The sequence below is a fragment of the Paroedura picta genome, chromosome 17 (genome assembly GCF_049243985.1).
Source record: "Paroedura picta isolate Pp20150507F chromosome 17, Ppicta_v3.0, whole genome shotgun sequence".
Classification (NCBI taxonomy): Eukaryota; Metazoa; Chordata; class Lepidosauria; order Squamata; family Gekkonidae; genus Paroedura; species Paroedura picta.
The window spans coordinates 6,786,012-6,806,991 of NC_135385.1; the positions used below are offsets into that span (position 1 = coordinate 6,786,012).

Genomic DNA, 20,980 nt, shown 5'->3' on the forward strand with positions numbered 1-20,980 from the left:
ACCGACAAGATTCCCAGGGTGTGTAAGCTGTGGAGAGTCACAGCTCCTGTCTCAGATCCCTGAGGAAGGGGGGGGGGGAGAATTCAGGTGGTCTGAGGCTGCAGAGCAAAGTCTGGGGAACCGGGAAGACCAACCAAGTCTCAATCGGGGCTTGTGTGCATGCTGATGGCCAGAATAAAACTTGGTTAATGTTCCAGGAGACCCTGGACTCAATTCTAGTGCGTGGATACACGAAAGCTTAGGCCCCGAATAAAACTTTGTGGACGCAAAGCATGACAAAACTGGGCAACTGGAAATTTGCCTGAGGGCATTTCGACATGTTTTGGTAGCTTTACGTTTTAAACGTTTGATTTATTAGTGTTTTGATGGTGGAACATTTGTACGCTGTAATCTGCGTGGGTTTTGCAGATGGCCTGGAGCCATAGTTTACGAAATCTAAAACTTTGTGGGACACGAAAGCTCCTACCCCAAACAACACTCAGTTGGCCTTAAAGGCGCCCCTGGACTCTAGCTTTAGTCTGCTGCTTCTCGCCTGCGTGCACACAAACGCGGAGGCCCAGAATCAACCTCTGAGGGGCTCAAGGGGCCGCTGGATTCAGGCGTTGACTCTTAAGGTGCTCCAGGATTCCAGCCTGCTACAGACGAACACCGACATGCGCCTGAAATTATTCTGAAGCGTTTTGTTTACTGGAAACACACTTGTTTCTGTAAGTTTTGTACTGTTCGGTCTACAGCTGTCAAAAATGGCTCGCTGACCGCAACGTGAGAGAGAGGAAAAAAGAGCCACCCTGAGAGGGCTCACCTGCGATCCTCTGCATCTTCAGGCGTCGGGCCTGGATGCGGCCCTTGGCCAGGCGCTGCTTGGCGATGATGCAGCGGATGTGGTCGGAGAAGATGAAGGTGGCCTGCAGGATGGGGAAGGGCTTGGAGTGGGGGCTGGAGGCCGGCTTGTGGATCACGATGTTCAGGGCGCGGCTGTCGTCTTCGACGCCCGTCACTTGCATGTCCTGCAGGGAGGGGAGGAGGAAGACCGTCAGGAGGGACCACCAAGCAATGAAGCCAAAGCCGGCAGGGAGGGAGAGAGGGTCGTGGGACGGTGGCAGAGGGCACTGGCAGGGGGTCCCGGGGGTCAGCCTTTGAGGCGTTCACACTCATGGCCACTGCTGAGTGAGACTGAACTGGACCCTCGGTCCATGGAGGTCAGCTCTGCTTCATCGGCCTGGCCTCCCTCGCAGGGCTGCGATGTGGGTTCGATCAAGGGCAGAAGAAAGACGTCAGGTGCTTCCCAGTGAATCCACAAAGGAGGGGAAACACCCAAGGTCTTTGCACGCCAACCAGTCCATGAGCCCGCGGAGCTTGCGGACACACGCCACAGACGACCCCGAGGAGCTGCCCTGCTTCCATCGAGATCCGGGGGGGGGGGGCTCACCTGGAGAAGGCCGGCGAACTTCACCACCCCCCAGCCTAAGCGGGCCGCCTCCGGCTCCACCAAGCTCATCTGGTAGATGTCGACCGCCAGGAAGCGCTGGACTTGGCCGGCGTCCTTCGTGATCACGGTGCAGGCGATCAGGTCGCTGTTATCTGGGAGGGGGAGAGGAAGGAGGGGGAGAGCGGGAGGTTCGGGGAGGGAAAGAAGTGGCATTCCTCACGGCAGCCACCCTGTGACGGTGGAAGAAGAGCTGGCTTTTAAGCCCCACTGTCCTCTACCAGAAATAGTTCCCAAGCGGCTGACCCCGCGTTGGCCTTCCCTTCCTCCCCCCACAACAGGCACCCTGTGAGGCAGGTGGGGCTGAGAGAGCTCTGAGAGAGCTGGGACTCGCCCAGGTTCCCCCAGCTGGCTGCAAACGGAAGAGGAGCGGAGAATCAAATCCGATTCTCCAGTTTAGAGGATGCTGCCTTCAATACCTTTGCTATGGGAAGGGCTGGAATATCACAGGGCCGAATTTGGGGGCGAAGAGGAGCTGTCGGGAGTCCCGGCTCCCTTCTTCAGATACAAGCAGAATCTAAGTCCATCTTGGACTTGATACATCAGGACTGAAATTGCTCCACTCCACTAAATCTCCTCCTTTGCCAGAAATTTTGCTAGCCTTTGAGGAGAACGTGGGTCAGCCAAATGTCAGGGAGGGACGGAGGGCTGCAATATTTGGACTTCCAGGAAAGGCAGCCCTTCCCCTAGCAAAACTATTGGGGGGGGGCAGGGCCTGTGCCCGTTGAGACAAGAGAGGCTGGACAGCGGGGTGACCATTTGCACGCTGAACCTGCTGCGGCTCAGTTGCAGTTGCTCGGTAAAAACAACAACAACAATAACATAAAGCCCCCGGGGAAGGTTACAGGAATGTACATTAAACCTGCTCAATGATCATTACTGAAAATGAAAAAAGCAAAACCCTAGAAATTGCACGGTGGTACCGATCAAAACAATCAATATGCAGGAAGCGACGAGAACAGCTCCCTGCAAAAGACCAAAAGGAGAAAAGCTATTTGATTGACTTAAAGAAGGCCCCCCGTGAAATACCCGACGGTTGGACGATAATCACATTTCCCGTTAGTTTTATGAGCTTCAGTTCTGAGCTTCCTGACAGAGCCAAGCCTGGGGAGGGGGGCAGGGGGGGCACAACCCCCCCAGAGGGCGCAGAGCCAAGGATGAGAACGCGGTGCCGTCATTTCCTCTGGGAGCCCCACGGAGGACGCTCCGCCTCTGAGCATCTCGTTTACTTTTACTGCCTGCATCCTCAGGCTCGGGGGCGCCCCACGGCCGGCGATTCCACGCACCGGAGACCCCCTGAGCCAAATCTCACAGAGGTGTGCAGCGTGCGGCCCCCAGCAGGGTGCAAGAGAGAGGCAGCCCCTTGGGCATCCTCCACCCCCAGGGAGATCCCTCCGTCTCCCTCCACTGTCGGTTTACCATCCCAAATGTGTCCGTCATTGTTTTCGGGTCTGCCCCCTTGGGGACCCCTGATGGGATGGGGAAGGCATGAAGGTAAGTGGGAGCTCCTGGAGCCGGCCACGGGAGACCCAAGTTCGAGTCCCCAATTTTTGTGGAAGCCCACGGGGGCACCTTGGGGCCAGTTGTTATCATTCTATTTGTATTTATTTCCCGCTTTCTCTCCGGCAGCTCTGGGCGGATTGCAACAAAGCACTCTCTCGGCCGAACCTACCCCGCAGGGGCGTTGTGGGGATAAAGCAAAGCAGCCGAGAGAGGCGGGGTCTAAATGAATTCAGCCCACGGAAGTAAACGGGTTAACAGGAAGCTGCTGACCCTCCCCGCAACACAGTGGCCACGCAGGCCACGCAGGCCCCTAGCCCGACCGGCCGCTCACTCAAGTTCAGGACGTCCTCCGTCTTGATGAGATCCGCCTCTCTGGTCAGGGGCAGCTGGGTCTCCGGCTCTCCCCGCAGGTGCAGCAACAAGGACCGCAGCATGAAGAAGACCCGGATGGCCTGGGGGGAGGGGGGAGAGGGGGGAGGGGCTGTTATTTCACGGAGGGCAGCACGGTCGACAGGGGCCTGGATGATGGGCAGGTGGAATTACAGGCAGGGAACGATCAGCCGGACGGCAGGCAAAAAGATTTAATCAGGGCCGTTCGGTGCCAGGGGGGGGGGGTTGTGGGTCGCCCCTCGCTGGAGGTGCTTAAGAGAGGTTATGGGGCAGGGGGCTTCGGCCCCTCCCAGCTTTTTAGTTCTACGGTTCTGTCCTCCGACTCGACCGCCGCCAGCCCTGCTCGCAGGGAGCGAAGGCAGGCAGAAAGGAGCCCTCTCTCCAGGGCCCGTCTTGCAGGGGGTCCAGGCGGAGGGCTTGGGGCTGCCGAAGAAGGGGGCCGTGAGCAAGAGGGCTTCTCTACGCCTTGATACCAGGCAGGCAGGCAGGCAGGCAGGCAGGGGAGGAATCACAGCTCTGTCCCTCCGGGCTCCCCCCAGAACGTGGCTTTTGTGCACGCCAGTGGCGGTCGAAGATAAGGAGGCCGGCCCTCGTGAGCGGGCGAGGAGAGACAGCAGTGACACCCGCCGATTCCAGGAAGGGCTTTCAGGCTGCCAAGAGGCTGCTGCGGAGGTTGCCTTCTTCCTCGGCACAGGCAGTTAAAAAATTCTGCGAATGGCGACGGAAGCGAGGAGAAAGGATGTGCCAGTTTTCCTGGGCACAAAAGGAGCTCCAGGCAAAGGGGGCCTCGGCCCCCTCGGGAGACTGCCTGGCTGGGGCCGTGGCCTGGAGGGCAGAGAGGCAGCCGGGTGGCGCATGTGCAGGGGGTCCCCACGGGTCAGAGGGACGGCTGGGGTGGGGGAACGCCACGCCCCTCCGATCCCCACCCAGGTGTTTCCTTGGGCTCAGCCGGGCCAGCGAGCAACGACGCTGACTGCCAACATCCCCCCCCCCCCCCCGCCTAACCAAGCAGGGCTGAGGGCTTTTCTCACAGTCTTCGGCCGACAGTGAGCCCCCGGAGAAAAGTCGTCGGGCAATGCCACTGTCCCGGCCTGCCACCCATTCCTCGGCTGTGTCCTGTGCGGGGTCCCCGTGGCCCTTCCACAGGTGGCCCTCCACCCTCCCACCAGAGAGCCCCTGCCCCCAGCCCCGCCCGTGGCACCTTGCGCGTCCTTTCCACGTCTCCGCAGGGCAGCCTCTTGACGAAATCGATCCCCGTCAGCGGGGTCCCCGTGGGCGGCAGGAGGATGGAGGCGTCCATCATGAGGTACTCCACGTTCATGGGCTTCAGCTGGGAAGGAAATGGGGTCCTCAGTGCCCCTGGGTCCCCCTGCCCGATCGTGAAGGGAAGCCCAATGGCCCCCCGGCCCGGGGGACAAACCCAACCCTGGCCCTTTGGGCCCCCCCCTCACCACCCCTGTGGCTTTTCCGCACGGGATTTGTCACACACCTGGGGCCACGCTGAGGGCCCCTGCCCCACCACCCTCGCCGGTTCCGTGCTACTTGCCTTCATGCTCCTGTACTCGTCTTCAAACATATCCAGGAAAATTTCTTCCCCCTTGGAAGAAAACAGGTCCCTGTTACCTCGTGAACCAGCTGACATTAAGCAGGGGCCCGAATGGCAAAAAACTCCTCCCAGCCAAAACCCCGAAACGTCACCACTATTTTATAGAGATGGCTGCAGTGATGGGTCTCCTCCGGTGAAAGAAAGAAGCACGTGCGCTGGCTGAGGCTGTGCTATGGAGCCAGGGAACGGATCGTGCCCCCTCCCTCCCCTCTCCTGCGGCAGCACTTCCCCCGGGGCTGCCTCCCTCTGCCATCCCTTCCGCCAGGCGGGCGCACGCGAGAGCATACCTTGTAGAAACGGCGCAGGAGGTGGACGCTCTCCTCTCTGGCGCCCTGGAAGGAACGGCAGACACCTCTGGTTCAAATGCGCTCCCCCACATTCCTCGCGGAGGGCCCCAAGGCAGGCTCCGGGCCCCCCCCAGCCCCCCCCCAATGCTCACCTCGAGGCAGGCCAGGTGGACGTCCTTCATGACGCTGCTGCCGTGGGTGGACATCACCAGCTGCTTCAGCAGCAGGCAGCCCAGCTCCAGGGTGGCCAGGCGGATTTTGCCGTCTGCAGAAAGCAAAGGGGGAAAGGAAGGGAGTGGCGCTGGGAAGAGGAAGGCCCCTGCCCCGCAAAGGCCGGAGAGGGCTCCGGGCCACGGCCTACCTGGCTGGGCGGCGCAGCTCATGATCCTGATGAGCCTCTCGGCCAGGACGGGGTTGTAGGCGTTCTCCCCCTCGGCGTCCGGAGCCGACAGCTGGATCCGCTCCAGCGTCCCCAACTCCATGCCTGCGAAGCGAGGGGAAGGGCGGGTGAAAGCAGGCCAGACAGCACCCATCGTGGGGGGGAGGGGCTTGCCCGGTGGGCGGCCGTGGCCTGAGGAGGGCCTCTGATCTCACTGCCCTCCCGTCAGCAGTAAGAGAGGCCGAGGCCTTCCAAATGGGCCTTCCTGGACACAGTGGCTAGTGGCCACAGACGGACCTCTCCTCCACCCATCCTTTTAAGGCTCCCCATGCCTGTGGCCCGCTTGGGGGGAAATCTCCACATGATAAACGTCTCTCTGCATACAAAGGAGCGTCTCCTTTGGTCCCTCCGGCCTCCACCGGCTTCCCCAGCTGCTCTGTGCCTTTCCTTGCCTGGAAGATTCGCTCTGGTGGCTTTCAGACCTGCATTCTACGAACACCTGAAATAGCCCATGAACACCCGAACGACTACGGGAAAGCCAGCTCAGAGAATAAACAGGCACTGCTCCATCTCCTCAAGCTACGGGCGATGGCATTTCGGCACGTCCCGAGGAGGGCCGAAGCTTAGCGAGGAGAAAGAGCGAGCCCTGGCTTCTCTTCCTTCCAAGACGCAAACCCTCCAGGCTCACATGCCTCCCCATCCCTCAGCCAAACATCAGGGCTTTTTTTCGCGTCTGAGGAGGCCGCTGAGGGAAACGCAAGCTCAGCTGGAAACGGACAGATTGGTGGGTTTGGAGGGAGGGAGGGCGGCCGCTCTGCTCCGCTGTGCCAACTGCTGGCACGGCTCCCTCCGAAATCTGGCACTGAGAGGCAAAGCGTCGTTAAAAATATTCTGCGCGCGTCAAGAGGCGCCCTCGCCTTGCTATTATTCCAAGCCACGGACACCCAAGAGTCGTGGCTTCAGCAGAATTGGACGCCGGGGAGTTTTTGACGCCTGCTTCATCACGGTGACAAAGGGAATTTCTCATGGCCTGCCAGGAGGGCTCTGCCCTCGCTCCGAGCTTGCAGGGGGAGAGGGAGTGTGGCTCTTCCAACTCGGAACGGGCCGTTGGGAGGAGTTATCTGCCTGCTGGCTCGTTTCCTGGAAGTCTTGCATTAATATCCCGGCTGCTTCTGCTGTGAGGCACTCCGGGGTCTTCCGCAAGGAGGAATCCACCGGGTGGGATCGCCGCCCTCAAAACGTTTTGCTCTTGAATGTTTGGGGGACTGACACAGGCTGTGCCAGCCCTGTCCGCTTGGGGAAAGGCCGGCGTCAACCGTCCAAGGGGAGGCTGGCAGGCCTTCAAGGCAGGGATGGGCAGCATGCCCGGTTTGGTTTCTACTGACCCACAAAACGGCTTGGCTAATGTGACGACCGCCGTCCATTGACGTGGGAGCAGCCCGGGCGGACGATCCAGGGCTAGCGATGCCTCCAATCACTGCTCCCTTTTGCGCTTGTAAGGAAAGGCGCGTTTTGCAAAAATTCATCCCCTGCAGGGGAGCCCTGCATCCTTGGGACCTCCCCCCCCCCCTTATATCCCCCTCCAAGAAAGTTAAGGTCGGGTGGATAAAACTGGCCCCGACCAGGGCCTGGGCCTTCTTGGTTTTGGCCCCCACCTGGTGGGAGGTTCTGCCTGAGATCAGGGCCTGCTGGATCTCTCTGGAGGGCCTGCAAAACGGAGCCTAAGGTGGAGACCCGGCAGTGAGATGCTGGCCCCCGCCCCACTTGAAGCATCCACTCACAGGGACCCCTCCGAGCCCCAGGGGGGGATGATGCCAGGATGCGGTTCCTAAATTTTATTGTTTACGGTTCTATCTTACGATGTTGGGTTTTAAAAGGTTGCCAACCGCCCCGAGCAACCAGGATGGGGGGAGGCAAACATCAAAACGAGATGCTTGTTTACCGATTCATTTAAGAGGTTCCTGCCCGTTCGGGTTGGGGACCAGAGGACAAGGGGGTGAAACCGGAACAAAGACGCCTCACCTTTGTTATGAGACATGGCGTAGAGAAGGCACAGGACGAACACGGCGTAGTAGTCGTCCTCCGCGCACTCCAGGGCGTGGTACACCAGCTCCAGGAAGGGCCTGCGGGAGACGCACACGCTGCAGAGGCTGCGGTCGGCTACCAAGACAGTGGAGCGCTGCAGCAAGCAGCCCCGGGTGGCTCAGGGCAAGGCCTCCCGGGGGGAAACGCTCGCTTGCTCAGTCCGGTTCTGCCCGGCTTCCCCCCAGCAGGGATCCCGCGGGGCAAAGAGCGGGGGCGCTCCCCCCATACCTGTTCCAGGGCGAGGTTTTGGCCCCGGAGGCGGCGGCCGTCTTCTCTTCGTCGGTGATGTTCTGCTCCTTGGCCGAAGACAGCTTGCAGCGCTCCATGATCACCATCTCGATTTCTGGGGAGAAGCGGCCAAGGGCAGCGTGGGCAACCGTGGGAACCAGCAGGAGTGGGGGGGGGGCGTGCCACCCCCACGGGGGCCACAGTGACGGCTGCCTGCTGGAAAGGCTGTAATGCGTGCTATCTAATGTGGCATCCCCTCGTCCCTCCCCCCGTTTTGCCTCATTCACTGTACGTTTGACCCTCTTTTAAAAGTCCTGTCATCTCCCTTGAAGCTCCGCTAGAAAGGCAGACTCAAAACTAAAATGAAATGACGTGGGGTGAGATGCAGGGTCACAAAGGAATTGCATAAAATAATGAATAACGGGACAACATTATGGGCGAACGGCAGCGGCAAAGAGCGTCCAAAACTCAACTCTACACACCATGAAGTTGGCACGGGTATTAAGGGTCGCCAGGTAAAATTTTGGTGGGCGGACAAGGTGAGGAAATCAAGCCAGGATTTATCCAGGTGCGGGACAGAAGTCCAACTCTTCATGCTAGCCTGCTACAGGGCAGTTCCTAAGGGCTTGCCATCCATACAACAGTCCTGCAAGGCAGACCTCTACTGCTCCCCACAATTACTGCTGGGGGGCAGAGCTGGGGGGAGAGAGGGGATATGTGGCCGAGGTGAGATTCGAACCGGCAACTCCCAGATTGTGGTTCTCCCGCACAACAAATCCCAACCCAACAGCATGACTCCAATGCATGTTAGAAAGCGGCAACTGATGCCCTGGAAGACTTCCCTACGCCGACTGGCGCCCTCCTCACCTTCGTTCTCTCGGCTCGGCTTGAGCCCCTTGACGGGCCCCTCGGGGCCTTCAGGGCCCTCCTCGGGCACCTTCTCCTCTTCCTCGTCCTCCTCGACGTTCTTGTAATTCGGCCGCTTCTGCTGCCTCTTGCGGCCCTTGTGCTTGTTGATCTCCAAGGAGCGCTCCAGCGTCTCGGAAGGCTTGATGAAGCACCGGATGCCCGACTTGGCCTGAGAGGACGACACAGACAGGGGGCCACAGGGGGTCGGACGGCCGGAGGACTTTGGAGGCCGGGACACGGTCCGCACAAGGGGCCCCGCTCCAAGGAGGCTGGGGGCCGGTCAGGGGCCGAGGGGAGGGGGCTGGGGACTGGGATTTGGGGAGAAAGCACCCTTGCACAGACAACTGGCAGGCAGCAATGGATCCCTCTCCGCCTGGGGAGTTGCAGCCTGGGCTGAACGGAAGGCAAGAAAGGAAGAGAAAAATTTGCCGAGGATTTCCCACTGGATCTTAACCATAACGAAACCTGCTTGGAGGTAACAAAATCGGTGTGTGTTCATTCTTATCTGCCCTTTAAGAACAACGGTTCCTTTGTGTCCGTCCCGTTCGGGGTTTATCGGTTGTTCCCCACCCTTTGCAGTGTTTGCCGGAAGCAGGAGAGGCCTGTCTCGGCCTGTTTTTCTGGCCACAGCCCTCTGAGGAGTTCTCCTTTGGTCCCAGGGCTCCCTGCAGGAGGCTGGCCAATGGTGCCCTGAGCAGGCTGAAAAGGAGGATCCGGCCTTCTGCACGCAAAAGGCAGATTCTGAGAACTGCCCCTTTTTGGAAAAAAAAAAAACGTTCTGGGTGGGATCAGCTGAGAGACGGAGACAACCGTCCCGGCGACGGCCGCCGGGTTACAGGAAGGAGAGAAAGTAGGTCAAGCTGAAACCGGAGGGGGGGGCAGGACTCCACCACATCCCATTCAGGCGGGAAGCAGGTGAAAGCCACACTTGCGGGAAGGAAGGCGGCTGCTGAACGCACCCCCGGCCCCGTATCGGCCAGGCCTGGGCATGAACGCGGCCCATGGAGAGCAGCTCTCCCGTGACGGGAAGCCTCCTTCCGGGGTCTCGGCCGCTCCAGGGGGCTGTCGTGGCGCTCGGGAGCGGAAGAGGCGGGTTGGAGGGAGCACCGCAGAGGCCCCTCGGACTCCCAGGAGGAGGAGGAGGAGAGCCGGGCTTCATTCAAAAGGCGTCCCAAACACTTTCCCCCTTTCTTCTCCCCACCACTGGCGCCCAGTGAGGGAGGCGGGGCTGAGAGAGCCCTGAGAGAACTGCTCTGGGAGAACAGCCCTGAGAGAACTGGGACTGGCCCCAGGGCACCCAGCTGGCTGCAGGTGGAGGAGGAGGGGTAATCAAACCCAGTTCTCCAGATTAGAGGCTGCTGCTCTCAACCACAAACCCAGTTTGGCATTGGGATGGAGGACCACCGAGGAAGGCTCTGCAGAGGAAGCCCACGGCCGCCCCCCTCTGCTTCTCCCTTGCCTGGGAAGGCCCTGGAGGGGGTCAGCGTACGTTTCTTGCACTGTGGGCATCAACAGACTGGCCCGAGACGAGGACCCCTGGCTGGCCTTGACCGTGGACACGGATGAAGGGGTGGGGCCCAGCATCCCTCAATCCCCCAAGAAGGGCCGCTGTCCCCCGCTGGCCGGCTCCCAGTTCCCCCCCCTGCGCAGCCCGGCAGCCAGCCAGCCGGCCGGCCAGCGTCTTGCTCAGCACAGCGGGTGAAATGCTGAGCTGGCGGGATTTCACCAGCGCCCTACTTATCGAGCGCTGCTCAGCACACCGCGCTGTTTTCCCCTCGTAGGGACCACAGGGTTTAGTTTTGTTTTGGCCTCTGACCAGAGGAAGTGGCGCACGAGAACAATCCCTGCTTGCTTTTGTTTTCTTGCCCTTTTTTGGGGAGGGATATTGCAACACCCGCCTTAGCAACAACGAACCCTCCCCCAAACAGTCGGAGGAAGGAAAACAAACAGACAACAAACGAGCGGCAGGCCCCTCTCTCGCCCGAGAAATTCTGCAAAACAGGTTCAGGGGAAGCGGCTCCGCGGCAGCTGGGACCGCAGATTTCCTCGTAACAAAACCCACTTAGAGAAAACAGAGCGAGAGGTCCCCACGTGAGCCGATGCACCGGGGAGGAGAGGCTGTTTTCGGAGGCAGGAGATCTCTGTCATCTGGCGGGCGAGGGCAGCCTGGTTTCCTGGCTTGACAAGAAACGTAACAGCACCGGGGGTGCGCTGAGTACGGGGGCCCGCCTGGGGAACCTTCTGCCCACCTCGCCAACCCGGCGCAGAGACACGAACGTCACAACGATGGCTCGGAGAAAGGGCACTACGCAGCCTGGCCCTCCACGCAAAACAAGCAAGGGTGCTGCTGGCAGACTCTGCCTGTTAGCTGGGCCGGCCTGACAGTAAACGACGCCAGCTGAAGCCCACTAGCAGCTTAGAGACCTCCTTTTGGGGGGCTTTTTGGGGTAGGCGCTCTCGAGAGCCAAGGGCGGGAGTGTGTGCTGCGGCAACCCCCGACCACCTTCCCGTTGCTTGCCAGGTATTTTTAGAAGTGGGGTTGTGGCCAGCGAGCCTTCTGATCGGCAGTGCAGGTTTCTGAAAATATTGCGTTGGTAGCAGTGGCCAGCGTAGCGTGACAATCTGCACTGAGCCAGCCAGTTTGGCATAGTGGGGGGAGCGGCGCATGCCCAAAAATGGCTGCTGCAGGAGGCGGAGCCAGACCCAAAGCGGCTGCTGAAGGAGGTGGAGCCAGCCACGGCTGGCTCCACCTCCTTCAGCAGCCCCTTTGGGTCTGGCTCCACCTCCTGCAGCAGCCATTTTGGGGCTCTGCTGCTCCCCCCACCCTGCCAGAATTGCAATGGCCCAGAAAGGTTGTGGACACTTGGTTGAAGGGATCCGACCCAGGACATTTGGACTTTTTGGACTTTCAGAGCCCTTATCGCCTGAAAATCTGGTGGGTCTCGAAGACGCTACGGGGGTTGCATCCAGTGGGTCTCGCCAGGGCGGCCCTCTTGACTTACTGAGCTTTTCTGGACATCTTGTTCTGCTCTGGCCGGGAACACTGACAGGTCTCCGTTCAGAATGACCTCGGTCAAGGAATTCACCAGAGGCGCATAGTGGATGATTAGGAAAACCTGCGGGAGAGAGAGAGAGATGCCGATGGGAATGCTCGCCCCCCTCCCCTCGGACCGCCCTTTCCCACTCCCCCCCTCTGGCCCCTGGAATAAGTCTGTCTCTGGGGGCCGCGGCTACAACAGAGGCCTTTCCAGTCCTGGCCATTCCCCCAGGGCGATAGGAACACCCAAACAGCCATCCTGATGGCCAGTAAGAGCCATAACAGAATCCTCAAACACGTACCTGCGACAAGAGGTACAGGGACACCTGGAGGCTTATTTTCGGACGCTCCCCGCCCTATGGGAACAAAAGAATCAGGCAACGGTGTGAAATCGGGGAAGGTTATACCTGTCTGTAACACGTGGTATCACTTTAAATTGGGGGGGAACTTAAAATAAATATCCCCACTGCTGCAGGGGGGGGGCTTTTTCTTCATGCTCTCGAGGATCACTTTCATGTTTCCCTTTCTTACGACATCAAGAAATTACCTTAGCAATTTTTCTTAGAATTGGGTGGAAAGTCGGAAGCTGCCTTGGACCCCCAATCTCTCCCAAGCCCCTTTACCGGAGATTAATTTCCTAAAACACCACTGTTCTCGGGGCACAGCCTCCTGTGGCAGCCATATTGTGGTTGCGCCCCCCTCCTCCCGGCTCTCCAGATGTCTGTGGACTACAATTCCCCTGAGCCGACAGGGGCTCATGGGAATTGTAGTCCACAGACATCTGGAGAGCCACCGTTTGGCCCCCCCGGGGCCCCGCCCCTCACCTTGTCCTGATCGACCAAGGAATACACGTAGAGGGGCAGGAAGAGGCTGTTCAGCAAGTGGTCGGTCAACACCTCGTTCAGAAATTCACAGTTGATGATGAGGATGTCGTTGAGGTAGTGGAGGTGGTCGAGGTGCTCAGCAACGAGGGCGCTCAGCTTCTCCCGGTTCCGGTGCCTGCCAGAGGCAAGAAGCAGATGCGGGACGGAAGCAGGAAGCAGGAATCCCCCCCCCTCCCTCCAGGGGAGGACAGTTTTTGCCCTGTGCAACCAATGAACCCAGGAGAGGATAGCTAGGTTCCCGGGTAGGAGACCGACGAGATTTGGGGGACGTGATCGTTCTCAACCCCAGAAAGCTCACCCCCCCACCCAAGCTGCTACCGGAAACTGGCTGCTCTACTACCAGCCAACACAGCTACCCTCTGAAGCGGCCTGGGTTTTGCCCGCCCCTCACAGCTGACCTACGAGCATCCTGTTGGGTTTCCAGGCAAGAGGCGGTGGTGATGGTCTGCCTCTGAACAGAGACTTCCCAGGGCTGACCCTGCTTAGCGTCTGGGTTTCTGGGGAGATCGGGCCCACCTGGGCCAGCCTGGTCAGGGCAAGAGATGAACAGAGACAGCTTGCTCTGCGTAGCCACCCTGTTTCCTCTGGAGGCCTGCCATCCGAGCACTAACTAGGGATGACCCTGCTTAGCCTCCGAGTTCTGATGCGATGGGGCTATCCTGGGCCGTCCAGGTGAGGGCAACAGATGCTTCGAGAGGGGCAGAGAAAAGCTTGCAGGCGCTGTTGGACAGAAGCAGCAGAAGTCCCAGGGCACCTTCTAGACCAGGGGTAGTCACACTGCGGCCCTCCAGATGTCCATGGACTACAATTCCCAGGAGCCCCTGCCAGCGGATGGCAGGCCTCCAGAGCGAATGCTGGCAGGGGCTCCTGGGAATTGTAGTCCACGGACATCTGGAGGGCCGCAGTGTGACTACCCCTGTTCTAGACCAACCAAGCTCTAGGCAAGGAAGGTATGAGCCTTCGTGGGCATGCGTGCCTGTATCTGCAGAAGGCTGCATGCCCACGAAAGCATTGCACAGAACGTGGCGGGCAAAGTGGCCCGAGGCCTCCCCCGCCATGCATCCTCCCCTGCTTGGCAACCCGCACAGGCGACGAGGAAGAGGGCTTACTCTTCATCCGTCTGCACGCAGTTATCCAGCTCTATCACGTGGCTCCCGATAAACCAGACGAGGTTGGAGAAATACGGGACGGCCGTTTTATCCCGGATGTAATGCAACATGGGTTGGTTGTCCACTGGAAAGACAAAGGGTTTGGGTTTTACTCGCAGTCTTCCAAAGAACAGCTTTCCAAAAACAGGAAGGTAAACAAAGTAAGGTTTTCAGACACCGTCTTCCCTCAGAAGGCTGGTTTCCACAGGAGGAACCAGCTTCTTTCAGGCTTAAGCGCCTCTCCTCACCTTATCACATCAACGAGACACACCTAACGCCCTCACGGGCTTAAATGAAGCATATAAGGGAGGGGGATCTATTAACGGCCCCAGTTGTAATGAGGCGTGACATATGAAATATGTAACAACAGGGAAAAGAATAACACAGTGGCAAACCAGATGGGCGACACTCTTTCACAGTGAAAATAATTGCCGTACGTTTTACTGCCAAGATTATAAGACAAAGAAGAGCTGGGTTTTTTGCACCTGGCTTTTCACTGCCCGAGGGAGTCCCCAAACAGCTTAAAAACACCTTTCCCTGCCTCTCCCTGCAAGAGACGTCCTGTGAGGTAGGTGGGGCTCTAAGAGAACTGTTCTGTGAGGTAAGCTCTAAGAGAACTTGGTCTGGCCCAAGGTCACCCAGCTGGCTGCATGCAGAGGAGTGGGGAATCAAACCCGGTTCTCTGGAATAGAATCCACTACACTTAGAAGAAGAGTTGGTTCTTATATGCTGCTTTTCCCTACCCGAAGGAGGCTCAAAGTGGCTTACAATCCCCTTCCATTCCTCTCCCCACAACAGACACCCTGTGAGGGAGGGGAGGCTGAGAGAGCCTTGATATTCCCGATGGGTCAGAACAGCTTTATCAGTGCCGTGGCGAGCCCAAGGTCACCCAGCTGGCTGCATGTGGGGGAGCAAGGAATTGAACCCAGCATGCCAGATTAGAAGTCCGCACTCCTAACCACTCCACCAAGCTGGCTCTCATGACTCTTACGAGGAGGAGATTTTCTGATTGTTTATTTAGTAGATTGTATAGTGTAGTACTTTTTTGGAGAACAATATGAATTGTTACATAACCCTAACTGCTATATTTCTATTATATTTTCACTTCTTTTTTTCCAAAAGGAAAAAAAGAAGGGGGGGGGGGGAAGGTTAAGCACGGCCATTAAAATGCCAAGTCATTAAGATGGTGTTGCGAAAGCAATGGGGGGGGGAATCTAACACCCTTTTTTGCAGGGAGGGGGTGGAAGTCTCGTGCGCTCGAGAAAACGGAGAACGCGGCAAGAATACAGCGATCAAAACGGACAAGTGGGAAGCCATCGGTGCACTTACATGAGACTGTGTTAGGGGGCACGGGAATCGCCAGTGAAGAAAAGGGTTTTAGAAGACAAAAAACAAGAAACAGACAGTGGTTAACGGGGTCAGGAGAGCTGGGGACAGCGGCGGCCTCCTTCCAGAGGGCAAAGCAGCTAAAAGCAGAAGCGCTCTAGGTGAGAAAATACAGGTTAGAAGGGGAGGGGGACAGAGAGAGAAAGAGAGAGAGAGAGAACACACCTGCAAACCTGGCCCTAGAAAGCCATGGGGCAGCAGTGGGGAGCCACCCCCCCCCCAACCTTCCCATCCTGCCGGCATGCCTGAACTCCAGGCCAGTGGTATTCCGGAAGGCTCTCTGTCTCCTGGGGGCTCCTGCCACGGACCCCTCCCTTGCCCACTGTGGGCAGCAAAGGATTCTGGGAGACATTCCCAGCTCCTTGCTCCATTTGTGCAGAACCTTCTGGGCCCTGCTCTGTGTCCACGGAGACCCCACCTTGCTGCAACAGCACAGAGCAAGAAAATCATTCATGGAGGCGGGAGAGACACAGATCTCCCTTGGCCAGGGACCACCAAGAACTGTCTCAAGATCCCGGAGTGGGATCTAGTCAAGGCCCTTTTTAATTTTTAAGTCCCGCTGAGCCATAGTTTCCTGCATAACGCTCCACAGAACCACGCCCTTGAACGCATTGGGGTCTGGGCTCCTGGCGCTCCGGAACATATTTTTTTTAATGGATTGAAAAATGAATCAACTCCCACCCTTTCAGGAAACCCTTCTGGGGCATTCCCGAAATCCTGGCTGAGAAAGCCTGGCCTGAAACCACGGGATAAAGTTGCAGCGCAGTGACCCACAAAGTTTAATTCCGGGGAGACGCTTCTGTGGGCGTGCCCAGACAGGACGGCTCCCCCCGCAAGGAGACTTGGCCGGTCTCAAAGGTGGGCCGGGACTCAAACATCGCCCCTTTGCTCCATCGACCTCCCTCTCGATCGAAGTTTGACGGAACTGCCCCACGTAGCCTCAATACAGATCTGGGCGGGGCTTACCTTTGTAGACGTTCAGCGTTATGGTCCGGACAGCGATCCTCACCATGCTTTCGGGGTGGTTGAAGAACTTAATGGCCTCGGTGTACAGGGCAAAATCGTTGGTGTGCTGGAAAGAGAGGACAGGGGAAGCTGAAAATGGAAGCCTCAGGGGGCTCATGGGGACCACGGACGGGGCCATGCAGGCTGTCAAGTCCAACTCCCTGCTCAGGGCAGAACCCGCCTCAGGCATCCAGGAGAACTCAGTGTCCAGCCGCTGCTTAAAGCCTGCCAGTGAAACCTGCTTGGAATGAATGAGGCCGACTTTACCGTGGGCCCGACATCTGCTGTAGCTGCCTGTAGCTCCGTCCTATTCCAACTCTGGATTCTGATGTTTTGACGCCCTCTTCTGGCAAATATTGGCTTTAGCAAAAGCTCTCTCGTTCTAGCTTTGCAAGAATCAAGATCCATTTATCTACCTGGCGGCCTTTGAGCAGGGGGTGGGACTAGCTGGCCTGCATGGCCCCTTCCAACTCCAGGATTCTGTGGCTTCTGACCTCTGGGACGGAGAGCAGGGCCTTCAGTTTGCGTCTCAAACACACAACCCCCTCGGGAGGTTTCCCGGCACCCACCACTGACCTCGTTATAAAAGAAATGAACCGTGTGACTGTTCAGCTTCAGAGACAGCGTCTTCAGGAAGGAGATGTAGTACGCCATGATCTCTTCATCCGAGAAGTCGAATTTGTGCACGATGATGGAATTCACGTAGTTGTTAGAAAGCAGGTAATCTGGGAGTGGGGGGGGGGGAGAACAAACCAGCCCAGCAATCAGCATTAAACGGCGCATGAAAGTAACGCTTCCCTCTGGGAAGAGACGGGAGGTCTCCCAGCACGTTTCATCCCAGGAGGAAAGCGCAGAAAATAAAAACGAACGCCTCGAGGACAGAGCCCAGCTGCCTTGTGGGAAGAGGGGGACGGGGGACACGTGTACTCACAGAGAGAGGTCTCATGGCTGATATTCTCAAAGAGGATGTTCAGCGTCTGCAGGAGCTGGACGCAAACGTAGCGGCCGGACTTCTGGCGCAGGATGTTCAGGAAGAACACGAACATGTTCTTCTCCAAGAAGAAGCTGGGGAGACCAACAGGAAGAGTTACCCTCTTGGCTTGCTGTGTTTGGCAGAATAAAACAAACCCTTCCTTATTTTTTTGTCAAACATTAGTTAAGCTACAGGGAGTGGGGAAGACCTCCGCCTGAGAGACACCCTGGAGAGCCGTGGAGAGGGGCTGCGGCTCAGTGGGGGAGACTCTGCTTGGCAGGCGGAAGGTCCCTGGTTCAATCCCCGGCATCTCCAGTTATCAAGGCCCAGGCAGGAGGGGAGGGGAAAGGCTGAAGCCCTGGAGAAGCAGTTTCGTGTGCCACTTTGAGGCATCCTTGTCGCTCCCAAGCACTTACTCGAACACGGAGCTGTCATTCTGGTCTCCCCAGATCAGGATCTCCGTGATCGTCCGGATCGTCTCCACCAGCAGGTTGCGGTTGTGTTCGGTCACGGTGGTGTTCTTGGTCAGAATGTGGTACATGTACCTTTGCGAGGAAGGCGGGGAAAGAAGCCGTTAGCCGGTTGCTGCGAGGCCCTTGAGACGCCTGAGGGTTCTTGCCCACGAACACGGGGAGCTCGCGAGAGGAGAGACATCCCCCAAAGTTTCCCAAGACCTCGGGGAAGCCACCGGGGTGCGTTTGGGCTTTGGGTTAAGCAAGGAGGCCGGACTTTCCAGGGCAAAGACCCAACCATAAGCAAATCCCACACGGGCGAATGACCCGGGTGAGCCGTCCTGCGTGTGAGAGGACTTGCTTTCTGTCGGTTGAAGTTACTCTCCTAGGAGGCCCCAAGTTCTTTTCTGGGGAAAGTTGCAAATATATATATATAGGTATGTCCCCAACTGTCTCCACGCCAGGTGAAGTTTACTCAAACTTTGCCAATACCCCTGCGTAATTATCTTTCTTTTATGTACTGAAAGATTTCAAAACTCTTTTGCCTCTTCTCACAGGACAAGCCCCCCCCCCCCCAACTCTTTGCTTGTTCTGGCTTCGTCAGCAGTGGCACGCAGAACTGTCTTCCGTTCCGGGCTCTTCAAAACACGAGTCTGGAAACCAGCAGACCGTGCAGCATGCAGCTGCACTGGGGCTTGGCCCTCCTTAAAATACACCGTGTAACACCCCCGCCCCTTCCCCTTCCCACAAAAAGACTGGCGGAACCTCCCTTCAAGGTCTGCAGAACTTCCACGTCCTCTTCCATACTCCGGAAGGCGCTTCTGGCCCGCACATTTCTTACAACGTTTACCCACCCGGACCCCTGTAACTCCCCTCTAAAAAGCTCGGCCAGGTTTCCCATCAAGAGAGAGAGAGACGGAAAGCAGGGAGCTCAGTGGCTCCCACCCAAGAACTAAACCCCCTCCAGCAGCCAGTGAAATAATGCATTGTGTTAAGACAAAGCAGGCAAGCCGACTTGGTTACACAGGATGCCTCCTTGGGTTGGGTGCTGCGGCAAACAAAAGAAACTTGCAGGAACAGTTGTAAGAACGAAGAAGTGCCGACTTGGTTTGGTAGCTCAAGAGGTTTGCCTGGTTCAGCCCTGTCACTTTCTAAGGGACTCTGGTTACACTGAACTCCAGCGGGCCTCATGGATAATGCAGCTGAAGCCCAGCGTGGATAAATAAGTCATGCGGACGTTCGCTCGATCCCTATGCGCTTGTGCGGGAAAGGCCGACATGGCTACCCAGCCAAGCCCACGGGTGAGACGGACTGCTGGACTAGCTGGGCCCTCCCTGGTCTGACCCAGCAGGCCTCTCCTGGAGTTCTGATGCCTCCGTGGCAGAATGAAGCAAGCAGATCGGCAGCGTCTTCTGTGGGTTTATCTGTCTGGCTTTTTCACACCCCTGTTGGGATAAATTTGACCCGCGAACCCAGCGTTTCCGGAACGGTTTTTCGGACGCCGTTTAAGGGGACCGCTTGGGCTGTGCCTCCCCCATCTCCGGCTCCAGGTTCCAATCTTACTTATTCAGGACACAGAAGAGCTACGTAGTAGGATAACCGGATCGCCGATATCCCTGCCCACGCGCTTCACGGTGTTGGGGGAGGCCACCTTTCCCGCAGCTGGAAGCCTCAGACTAATTTTAGTTCATCCTCTTCCAGTGGAACGTCTAATCCAGTTTATTCCGGCGCTGCTGGTTACGTTTCCCACAGGCAGCCGAGACGTCTCAGGCTGAGCCAAGCCAAAAAATCCCATCTGTCCCTCTGCACAAATAACCTTGTTTGGCCTTCAGACGGCTGCATAAGAGCTACACTCCTGGATCAGGCCCTGGGGACACCTGGCCCAGCAGGGACGGACTTCCTGGGAGATGAGAGTCAATATGATAGCGGTCAGAGCACGAGGCTGTGAACTGGGAGGCCCCGGTTCAAATCCCCACTCTGCTGCAGGACCTTGAGCCAGCCGCACGCTTTCCGCCTAGCCTACCTCACAGGGTTGCTGTGAAGAAAAATGGAAGGGAGGGGAATGATTTTTGTAAACTGCTTTGGGACCCCGCTGAGGTGACAGGTGAAATACAACTAAACCAGATCATCATATTTTTTTTAAAGGGATGGGCTGTCACGCGCTCCTGTCTCAACTTCTCCCAGGCGCCCAAGCGTTGACTCAGTTCCAGAGCACCCAGGAACAGGTCGGTCCAGTGCCCTGACTCACCGGCTGCCCTAGATAAACAGCTGTAGCAAGAGTTTATTAGCAGCTGAGGAATGCGCCCGGGAATGTCAGGGTGGAAGGCTGGGATGCCAGGTGTGATGCTGTGGGCAGGAGACAGGCGTGTGGCACGGAAGGACACCTGGTGCCAAGCAGAAATGCCACAACTTGAGCACAACAGCCCCGCGGGCTACGCAAGGAGCAGCCAGTTGGGCAAGCAGAACCTGGAAGTTGAGAACCGGGCCACGATCCTCAGCCGACTTGCGAGGGAGGACGGATCACAGGGTTGGGAGGGACCTCCAGGGCCATCTAGTCCACCCCCCTGCACAATGCAGGGAACTTGCCCCGAAGTACGCAGCGGATCGCACCGCACTGCCAGCATTCTCCGGGGGCTTTGGCGGAAGAGCATGAGACACTTTTGAGAAACACACCTGCCCCCAGGTACACTGGTCTCATCTTCCCAACCAAGGCCAGTCCTTTGGGATAGGCCCGGAACAGTTAGATCAGATTTAGGAACTGACATGCAGCAAACCCACTGGGCCACTCCAGACACACACCTATAAAGTACACATGTACATATCTGTGTGTTTGTGTGTATGCAGTATTTATGTACCAGCACACACAGATATCTACGTACCACTCATGCATAGACAGATACATGTGTGTATACACACAGTGTAGTGTCCCGCATAGGGCAGGGGGTTGGACTAGATGTCCCAGGGGTCCCTTCCAGCGCTATGATTCTCTGATTCTAGTGTTACGGTTAAGAGTTTCGGACTAGTAACCGTCAGGCGCCAGGTTTGAATCCCCCCTCCGGGTGACCTTGGGCCAGCCAGCGCTCTCAGCCTCGCAGGGTTGTCGTGAGAGTAAAACGGAGGAGGGGAGAGTGGAGCAAGCCGCTTTGTGTCCCCATTGAGGGGAAAGGCAGGGTGCCGAGGAAGCCGAGCAAAACCCACCCACCGCCGCATCCCCCGCAGCCA

General features: G+C 57.8%; 1 protein-coding gene across 6 annotated transcripts in view; it reads right to left on the bottom strand.

Annotated features, from left to right (window-relative positions):
* Window positions 1-20,980, bottom strand: part of CLEC16A (C-type lectin domain containing 16A) — a 36,365-nt gene that overhangs the window by 14,733 nt on the left and 652 nt on the right. For all 6 annotated transcript variants that reach the window (XM_077316052.1, XM_077316050.1, XM_077316051.1 and 3 more), the window contains exons 2-20: window positions 17,723-17,851; window positions 17,265-17,398; window positions 16,910-17,058; window positions 16,295-16,400; window positions 13,904-14,027; window positions 12,735-12,909; window positions 12,213-12,266; window positions 11,876-11,989; window positions 8,832-9,042; window positions 7,965-8,079; window positions 7,674-7,774; window positions 5,634-5,756; window positions 5,425-5,537; window positions 5,273-5,317; window positions 4,926-4,976; window positions 4,581-4,709; window positions 3,321-3,441; window positions 1,430-1,581; window positions 803-1,007 (exon numbers count right to left, since the gene is read on the bottom strand). In XM_077316052.1, coding sequence (XP_077172167.1) covers window positions 803-1,007; window positions 1,430-1,581; window positions 3,321-3,441; window positions 4,581-4,709; window positions 4,926-4,976; window positions 5,273-5,317; window positions 5,425-5,537; window positions 5,634-5,756; window positions 7,674-7,774; window positions 7,965-8,079; window positions 8,832-9,042; window positions 11,876-11,989; window positions 12,213-12,266; window positions 12,735-12,909; window positions 13,904-14,027; window positions 16,295-16,400; window positions 16,910-17,058; window positions 17,265-17,398; window positions 17,723-17,851 — 2,351 coding nt within the window. The remainder of the gene's footprint in view (window positions 1-802; window positions 1,008-1,429; window positions 1,582-3,320; window positions 3,442-4,580; window positions 4,710-4,925; window positions 4,977-5,272; window positions 5,318-5,424; window positions 5,538-5,633; window positions 5,757-7,673; window positions 7,775-7,964; window positions 8,080-8,831; window positions 9,043-11,875; window positions 11,990-12,212; window positions 12,267-12,734; window positions 12,910-13,903; window positions 14,028-16,294; window positions 16,401-16,909; window positions 17,059-17,264; window positions 17,399-17,722; window positions 17,852-20,980) is intronic.